This window comes from Macrosteles quadrilineatus, unplaced genomic scaffold, assembly GCF_028750875.1.
Source record: "Macrosteles quadrilineatus isolate MER2022 unplaced genomic scaffold, UCM_ALF_1.0 Scaffold_2__2_contigs__length_208266976, whole genome shotgun sequence".
Lineage (NCBI taxonomy): Eukaryota > Metazoa > Arthropoda > Insecta > Hemiptera > Cicadellidae > Macrosteles > Macrosteles quadrilineatus.
The window spans coordinates 26692862-26703013 of record NW_026542595.1 but is presented as its reverse complement, the minus strand read 5'-3'; the positions used below and the strand labels follow the sequence as shown (position 1 = coordinate 26703013).

Genomic DNA, 10152 nt, shown 5'->3' with positions numbered 1-10152 from the left:
TCCGGGGGTAAAAATCCGGGCCGTACATCTACAGTTGTCTAAACGCTAGTTATATGGTCAGGGGGTAAAATTCTGGTATTATTGCTAATCTAATTTATCCCGCTCTGTCTATTTTCATTAGTCTTCCAAATCCGCAGGGGTAAAATTCCGCCCGCGAACAAACTTTAGAGCACTCAGGTAACTACATCATAGTGACGTCAGCTTTTCCCAGCGGGTAAAATTCCAGATGGATAAAATTCCGGCAGACCCACAAAAATGCATAGATTCATATTCGATACATCGCCTCACCGCAGTGACACGTCTGTCGTGTTTGACTACGCAGGTGGGCTGAGTGGCAGTGTGGACAGTGTGGACAGTGTGGTCTGTCAGTCAAATGTCGCGTGTGGCGTGAGTGATCACACGTGACGATTGTCCCAAGGCCGCACTAGTGAATATTACCCTCCTAGTCTAAATACATAACTAGTTGTCCCGGAATCCCGCGCGCGCGAGCTAAGCGTGGAGGGGCGCGCCACAAGCAGTGATTTAGAAATCAAGAATGAAACGCTCGGCGGGGAACGGAGGCGGGAGGAAGGACCCGCAGCCCCCACCAGCTCCGTGCGTGGAAGATGCCGCTTTAAAAAGAGATTGGAATATGAATCCTCTTCAAACCCCGAGTAACCCCGCAGTGGTAAACATGATTCCCCGAGGTCTTCTGTTCCTCGGTCTCCTAGTCGCCTGTTGGGCCGACCCCATCCCTGAGAGCGGGTTGGAGGACTGTTTCAAGAAGGACTCCATCTCCTGTGTCCAGATCCAACTGTTCCGTAACGCCCGATCTTTCTTCGACCAAGAGAGCGTGGATTTGTTCGGAGGATTGTCCCTCGTCAAGAACCCCGGTACCAAGGACAAGAGCGCTCGTGCTCTCGAGGACTCCAGCGAGAACCAGGTTTTGACTGCCAAGGATGCTGGTCAGCGCGAGGAGCTGCTGGAAGCCTTCGCCATCAAGAAGCTAGGATCGTTCTTCCAGGAGCGAAGCCTGAGCTGGAACTTGTCACCCGTAGTAGACACTGTCGCTTCCACCGCTCGTAGTCTCGTCAACAGTGTTCCTGCTGACGTCAAGGAAAACATCTCCGAGTATGTTGAGGGTGAGTACATGTACTACTCCATACCTCGATAAATTGTTACAGATCGCCAAAATCACACAAACACTTACGTTTTTAAAACTCGATAACAAAATTATATATTAAATAATGGGTTGATATTTTTATACATTTTATAATAAGGCATGTACTGTAGCTATCAAAAGTTCTACAAATGCGGGTTCTTCCTACAGCACTAGAAAGTCTTTCTTTGCTAATCACTCCTGTATATAGAATGATGAACGAGCTTGAAAGTAAAACCATTCTAATTACTGCATGCCCCACAGCCCACAAGCCGTGTTAACTGTCAGCGATATGTGGAGTAGGAGTTATTGATAGGATGTATATCACACTTGTACTTTGCAAATTACTATGAGATGCAATTAGCAGTTGGAATGATGTATGATATTACTGTAGTAAGTGATTCATCTACAGTAACACCCTGTTGATACATCAGCTTACCTTGTGCTTGAAAAAGTTAGAAACTTAATGATCACACCAGGTATAGTTTTGGTATTTGTCTTCCTATCTTATTTGTTATAACTGCATAATGAAAAATATGTAACGATAACCAAATTGGACCAACCATTCGTTAAAGTCTCCGTGATCCTTGTAGACATAAGTACAGGTTACTGACACTGTGTTGTATAAATCACCGTAAAAGTTATATTTACTTCTATTCATTGTATTTATTCGAAAACTAATCTTCAATTGATATTATCTTAATTAAATCGAAACGTACTATGATTATTTTGTTTTTCTAACGATTAAAACAATTGAATCCATACCCTATTAACTAATAACAATATTTTTTAACCGGTTTAATTTCAAGTTTAAAGTCATTTGCTTTAAAACTTTTATAAATGGTAATGTTATAATATGATAAAATAGGTTTACTGTCCTGAAAGGAAAATGCAAAATTAATTAGTTACGTTAGTAAACGCTTCCTTACCAATAACAATTTCACCTGTATTGTATTTATCTACTAACTTAGCAATGAGACAAAAAACGTTATATTACCATTACTTGAGATTCGATTTCACAATTTCAGCGAATTTTACAATAACGTTAAACTTGGATTTAACAAGGAAATTAATGGTTTTACGGGCAGTTATCGGTTGATTGTCCATAACAATCTAATTTTTAAGAAAGAGTATGTAGCTTTGATATTTATGTAAGCCATAACAAAATACATTGATACCATTTTTTTATTCAAGTCTTTAGATTTTTAAATGAAACCCATATTTTGCAAAAAAAAAACTGGAAATCATGCCAACACATATGTTATAATACAAATCAATGCTTTTTATGATGCTTTTATTAAAACGTCCCCTGTAAAATATAAGCCAAGATTTGTATGGAGGCAAACAACAAGTAATTTGGACTGTGTTAAGCGTAGGAGCCCCCCACGCAGACAGGTCGGTTGCCCTGGTGACCCAGGATCTAGGTACCGGCTACACAGGTCCTGTCCACTCCTAGGATGCATTAATTGTGGGAAAGTACCGGACATATCTCCATCTCTCTCATACATCCTCTTCTCACACGTTTCTCGCCGGGTAATCGTTCCTTATCATTACTCAGCAGATTGCTGTACATTCACTGCTCTATTTACTCTGGGTCAATTGTTAAATTTGTTTCATTTTCATGGATTCCCACTTCCAGTAGGCCATATGTGAACATTGTTATTACTTACTGCTTAACAATCATACCTGTGGACTTATCACATACAGTATTTAAAAAATCCTAATAACTTTAAGAATTTATCAAATATTTTTAGATTCGTAAGTTTACACTATTCAAATTAGCATGCGTTTATTCTAAGGTAAAATTAAGAATAGTGTATAATGACACATGATATGATAAGGACAAAAAGATATCAGTAGGCAGTATGTGGGGTGTTCAGAAATGCGTGATAACGTAGAGGTTCATTAACCAGCAGGAACAGGACAGTTATTGCAAGTTCACAAGGCAATTACCAGTACAGAAGCATGTTTGATAAATACAGGACGAAGCTAACGAGGGCCACGTCCGGGTAGTGACTGGACACTGAAGTGGTCACGTTATCCTTATCGGCTCCAGCTGATGATAAGATCAGCTAACGAGATAACAGCTGACCGTGACTGTGACCGTCTTGGCTCACCGGGCACCAAGTGACGTGACATCGTCACTCATCTGGGCTGTATCAACATGTAATTTATATTACTGAGATTACAATCATTTATCTTATTTACATTCACTCTCCTGTAAATGGGTTCTTATAGCTTTCTAGACAGCTTCGATTTGATATAAAATCCAGAATTCATCGAGTTAATTGGACAATTGTAAAACCCATTTCAGACTATCGAACTTTCGAATCATGCAAAACGCTTCCTCCATTATAGCCAGTCCCACTTCCCTCGTGTAATAGATCGTATTGTTTTATCACTCACTCCCAGTCATGGTCTGTTATTGCCGACAATTAAAACTAACGGCGAGTCCATAAACCCTACATCCAGACGGATGATGTGAAACCTGAGGTAGGGTCAAGCCCATCAGTCACACTCACATTGACATTCATTACATGCAACGGTGCACCTCGCTCAGTCATGGCCAGAACACTATATTGATGTACGAGTATAATAATCACATCCATTTTTCCAGGACGAGGAAAGAAGAAGAAGCTGCTGAAGGCTCTGTTCCCTCTGCTGATCGGATTGAAGGTGAAGCTCGCAGCGTTCGCCGGTCTGGCGTACATCGTGATCGCGCTGATCGCCAAGAAGGCTCTGCTGGCGTCTCTCATCTCCCTGGCCATCTCCGGCTTCATCGCCATCAGGAAGCTGTTGTCTCAGCACCACCATGCGCCGGCTCACCACGAGGTGGTGGCCCACCCGGTGGAGTACAGCAGCCACGGTGGCGGCTGGAGCGGTGGCGGTGGCGGCGGCGGCGGTGGCTGGGATAGCTACAGCGGCCATGGAGACGCCCACGGCTCATACAGCAACAACGTGGCTCACTCCATCGCCTACTCCGCCCAGAAGCCCGTCCGCAGGAGATAAACTGGTAAGCAGATTTACTTATTACACATAGAAGGAGATTCACTGGTTTACATAACTGCCTTGTCTTATGCTAATATGTAATCCCATATTACACAGATTCACTCCGAGATGGAAACACTACGCTATATCTAAACATTGGTAATACTGCTGCCAAACCAATGTTTTGTTTTTATTACAGCTCAGTATGAAATAAAAATTAAATGAAATGAAAAATAATTTATTTACACAGGCAAAGTTAGGGCCACATGGCCCTTTCTTAACCTGTACTTTAAAATATGATATAAATATTTTAACAGAATCAGTTTATACAATAAAATAAAACAGAAAATAGATACGGAAACTTTTAACAAAAATATACACCCATTTTAAATCCCTGGCAGTAATAATATAAAACCCCAAACTGATAAAAAATTAAATGCTATTTTATAATAGCTGTAAAGTATTTTTAATATATACGAATGTCGATACAATCAATCTTAAACAATAATTGTGTTCTCTTCATAACTAAGCATACCTACGCCGTCTGTCACTCCAGTCGTTGATGTCTCTCTTAACTCCAGTCAAATCCTTGCGATATATTTTTCCAATTAACGTAGTAAAAACTGGCATCTTTTTATAGATAAAATAGTTTTAGGTTAAACTTGCCATAATTTACAACATATATCTTAAAGATGCTTGCCAACGGTTAAACGCTTGACAGGCGGTAAAATATGTTAACCAGAAGAGTTGTTTTTATCACACTACTCATAATTTTGTCCACTACTCATCTTGAATAATAAACTAAGAGAAACTTCCCAAACAACATATGGTCAAGACGAGCTGTCGGCCGAGGACACAGCTGTAAGTTGTAAGTTGTAAAGACTAAAGCCACTTTCTAGCGATCCCAGCGATCTGATAAACCCGTTAGACCGTGGTCGTGTATAATGTAATAGCGGGAAAGCTCAGATCTAGACCGGAGAAACTGACCAGTGACCACGGACCAACAGGGTGTGGTCAAAAACGTGGTCAATACCAATTCGTGGACCTCTCATTACCACGTATCTTGCATCGTATCGTTGCATATCCTAAATAGTTTAGTGGTCAAATTTGTTGGTAGCCTTCAAATTAGTCACATTGTGGATATTTTTATTTAACTTTATTTTATTTGTCCCTTGACATGAAAGTTTGTCCTTTATTTAATTTATTATTGTAATGGAAATTGAAAGAAAAACACAAGATTCTACACAGTGAAAGATGCCACACTGCCACCTGATGCCGAGGAAGAACTGACAGCAGAAACGTGAGCTGTCGGCGCGCGTCGCTCAACCTACACTTGGTTATTGTCCTGACCGCTCTATCATTTCGCGCTCTTTGTTACTTGATGGCTGATTTCACGGATCGTTTCAAGGTTCGAGTTACTTTTTTTCTCCACAGGACCAGCTTACAGATAATCTACACGGGGTTTGTTATGGTCAAAAGCTTCTCCCCCAACTTGCGGTATAGTTTCTCGTACAACGCGCCTAACACCAGGCGACTGTTGGCTCCTGGTTGTAACAGGTGGGCGTCTGGGCGGTCCTTGAGGCCTTGACTCGACCTCTACTCCCAGTCAACCCGTTATTGACCCCGATCGAAGCTGGATCACCCGAGCCCGAGATGTCCCGGAAGTTGATGACCTCGGCCTTGTCCGCTGGACCTCTTTGTCCCCAGCTTTCATCTAAGGAACGCTTATTATCCGGCTCAAGGTTGGCCGGCCTCAAGGCTGAGCGCCATCTCAAAGGGTAGAGAAAGTTGTCTGGAAGAAAGCCTCTTTATCATTATTAATTATTACTCCGACCCCGATTTCTTTTGTTGTCCGGTGGAACATAATGGACAGATTGATTTAACGGCTCCTACAAAGACAATCATTTTTTTTTTCTTAGTACTCTATTAATCTACGCTGTTATTACGGTCGGGTTGTGTATACACAGGTAGGCCCCTAGAGTGCAAATAATGCGTAAACCTTAAGATAATTGAGAATTTAACAAAGATTATTTAGAAAACATATACAAAATTAAATATTTTTAAAGGGACATCCAAATGAAAAATATCAAACATATCAATTGGGCCTTTGATTTAAAATGACAACAGTACGCGGGTACCATGTCTGTTATAACTTATGGTTTTTATCATTCAATAAATATCTTTGTAGATTTATCTACATTCCTTGAAATACTTGGTAATTTAATTACCGCATTTGAAACATCCCCTTTTAAGGACTTTAACTTTGGATTACTAAAATGTCAAACAAGCCTATTGCTACGAGTATGGCAATCTGCAGATCGGTGGTGTTTCTTACGCTGCGAGACAGATAATTTTTTAGCTTCACTTTCAATCATGTCTGCAATAAACGTAGAATATTTATCGTTGAAACTTACTTGCAAACATCTGCTGCCACAATTACCCGGAGGTTTCGTTTGAAGCCGATACAAACCCCCAAGTAACATAATTTTAAATTCCCCAAGTACTCGAAGCGCTATACCAATATTACAGTGTTTGAGTTTTCCAATCATCTCAGCATCGTATGATCGGACTCGTTTGCTTTCTCCATCACAGGTTCAAGAGACCAGTTCAATGTCAATTATGCGCCACCATATCTATTACACGTCCGAGAGCTGACATTCCAGATGAAAGTAGACACCAGTTCCATTTGATTCGGTCGAAAGTTGTTGGGAGGGGGTGGGGGTAATGAAGGGCCTGGACCGGTTAATTGGGTCTTGGTCATTTTTGGAAACGCGGCACTACGTATGTAGGTCGATGGACACCTGAACTTGATCTCATCTCTTCTCTTCTCCCACTCTCTCTCATGAATTGTTTAATTGCCCCCAGCCGCCACCGCCAGATCCGGGTTACATTGTACTCTCAACATTCTACATAACCCAAAATACATTTTACATGTACTCTCAGACACTTATGAACTTTACTATTGTGTTTTTGACACTCGTTCTAACAAAGGGCCATCGTATTAATATTTAAAAATGTATCCTACAACAATTAATCAGATTTTATAGTTTACTGTTTAGTGATTTATAGCAATGAAAATCACCTTAATATTTTCTCAAACAACATGAACTCACCACGACCAGAAATCATCTTTAAGGAAAACAATTACTGTATTCTGGATTTCATACTTTCATGCTGTACTTTTGTGGTACGCAGTATGTGCCTCGTGGTTTTAAATTATTTTAATTCATCAAGTTTGGTTAATGTGAGTTACAAGGTTTTATATAGTGTAAAATACTTCTTTTGGGCAATAAATAGGATCTCGTTATCGACTTTGCACTTTTGTGAACATGCCAATCTATCTATACCACCGTCCTCCATGTGAATACCTTACCAATAAAGCATAACATTATGTTTCATAGTTTACTATTTAGTCTAATATTGCTATCATTTGTTTCAGATACGACGAAGAGGAATTCACAAAGAGAAGAGACTGTACATAGTGTTCATACCCAAGCTATTTAATATTAATTTATTTTATACGTGATGTATCACCCGTTATAGAACCGTTTACAAAACATGGTTATTAGTGTAAATAGTCAGGCCACCTTGGCTCTCTGGTTACTTACCTCTAGATAACACTTTGGTGCTACAAGTTAAATATATAGTTCAGAGTAACATCCAAGAACTGTAGGAGCAAAATGTTCATTTTACACCCTCAGTGTTCTAACAGCTGTTCAAGTACAACTTAGCTCATGGGACTTCTCATGAACATAGTAATCGTAAGTGATGTTGTTATACCTTATCTTACTACAACTATATCGTAACTGACTTCCCACTAACTTGCACTACTTTTACTTTTATTGTTACCTATAAACACAGTTTTGCACGGCTCGAATACTACAATCCTCATTTTCTTCGCCAGTCTTTTGAATAAGCCTACTGCTTGCTCCCTTCTCTTCGTCATCCACTATTAAATAGTGCTGCACATGATGTTCATTTCATTTATTATTCGTCTATCTCTCTTTTGTTTGTAGTTTAACTATTCTCATTGTTGTGTTTTGATGATCTATTTGTTTTGTAGCATCTTGTTTTTCATACCGTAACTTACTTTGTAGCTTTATTCCTTATTTTATTTTCCTTGACTCTCTGTGATATCTATGATTTAGTTCTGCTTATTTAAGCTTTATTTTCATTTTGTTTGTATATAAGTTACAATTTAACCACTTTTACGCTGACTGATAGTAGTTTCTTTAATCATTTAACTATTCGTCATCTTTTAGTTCTTTTGTAGTTTCTAGTGCGTATTCGTCAGTTATTAAGAACATGTATTCTTAGTGGTGTTTCAGTATTTATTTGATTGTTTGCATTTGATACGTCTGTACTGAGTTATGTGTGTTTTTATTGCTAAACAGAACATTGTATTTATTTACCAAAGAAATCCAGCCTTTTCTATAATAAATAATGTTTCATACAATGTTTATGCTGTTTTATTTACCTTCACACGTTACTTTGAAATAAACATGTGTGTTATGTCTGTACGCTGTGGTCTCTGAAAAGTCATTACCTGTTTTAATTAATAATTGTCATGACTGTTTATGGTGCTAAAGAACAAATAAACATGTATATTTGAACATTGATTAATGCCATTTATTATGGAATACACATTCTCCTAATCCAACAGATATATTTTGAACAGGGTTTCGAATAAAGTCTTGTGTAATATTACCAAGAACAACTAAAATGAAAACTTCCAATTCATGTAGAGTCTTTAGATTTCTTCGCTAAAGCTCTTCTTTTGCCCATCCCAACAAAAAGAAATCACGTACAGGCCAGTGATGTGGGCTACCTCGTCAAATCCATTTATCGAGGGATGTTACATTGAGCCAATCGCGAACAATATTTTCATTATTCACACTGCCACTTTCAAACAGTTCATTATGGCTATTTTTATTATTCTTGCATAATATCCATAATAGCAATCTTAAAAGCATCAAACAGTTTACCATATGAACTACCATCAAAGGCATCAAATTAGCTACAATCAAAAGACAATATGAAATTCGAAAACCACATTTGGTTTTAGTGATGAACATTTAAAATTAGGCACAGCCTTTTCAGGCGCCCTATCTTACTATCTTACTGAAAGTTTGTGAGTTGGTGCGTTTGTGTGTGTGTGTTTGAGTGTTGCTCAATCTAGCATAAACTACTGGACGGATTGGGCTGAAATTTGCCATGATGATAGCTTACATTCCCGATTAACATTTAGGCAAATTCTTATCTCAAAAAACCTTTCGGGCTCCACCCCAGTGGCTCTGTAGTTCCATTTGCATATTTTATGACAACAGCTAATTTGAACCAAGCAGCAACAAAAAGCTGTGATACACGATGAGAACTGTCAAAGTAGGATTGTTTACAGTTAGGTTTGAGTTTTTTATTTAATGAATAATTTGTGATATTGTCCGAATGTTTGACAATTTATTTTTTTCTATTGTTTAGGTGCAGTGGTAGAACATTATGGCAATGGTAGATGTGTTCCCTATATCATACCGTAAATTTTTTTAACCAAAATGTCATAAAACTGTATCCTCCCCCATTGCAAACGCAAAGTTTGAGTATAACTATAATAAGCATTTTATACTTATATGCCAACCCCGTACGAAGGACGGGTGCTCTGCTAGTGTTAAATACATTCATGATGATATAATCACGAAAAAAAGTTTCTAAGACTTTTGACAAAAGTAACTTATTTAATAAGGGAGAATCAAAAAGAGGTTCCAGTTTATTAAATTCTAATAATGTGTATAATTAAACACTTTAATTTTATATGAGTTAAGCTAATTTAAAAACATTTAGTAAATACTTTTTAAAAATGATATCTGGGGAAAATGTTTTTGTGTATAACACCATAAATTAACATAAATCATAAGGTATGACTTTAACACGCTACATTGACTGTATCGGCTGGTGCACACACAACAATTATAAACATTATTAAACATTAAATGTATAATAGTAAAAGTATAATAGAAGCATAGTAAGTAAAC

General features: G+C 38.3%; 1 protein-coding gene across 1 annotated transcript; it reads left to right on the top strand.

Annotated features, from left to right (window-relative positions):
• The first annotated feature begins 649 nt into the window (after positions 1–649).
• On the top strand, positions 650–8584 carry LOC128986291 (uncharacterized). Its single transcript, XM_054406581.1, has 3 exons — positions 650–1121; positions 3756–4151; positions 7566–8584. The coding sequence occupies exons 1-2, from the start codon at positions 674–676 to the stop codon at positions 4145–4147; spliced, it is 840 nt and encodes a 279-aa protein (XP_054262556.1). The 5' UTR covers positions 650–673; the 3' UTR covers positions 4148–4151; positions 7566–8584.
• Positions 8585–10152: the final 1568 nt, after the last annotated feature.

Bases quoted from the DNA above. Each gene is read 5' to 3' on its own strand.
- LOC128986291 (XM_054406581.1), top strand. From the start codon at position 674: ATGATTCCCCGAGGTCTTCTGTTCCTCGGTCTCCTAGTCGCCTGTTGG. The intron at 1,122-3,755 runs GTGAGTACATGT...CCATTTTTCCAG, and splicing joins CATCTCCGAGTATGTTGAGG to GACGAGGAAAGAAGAAGAAG.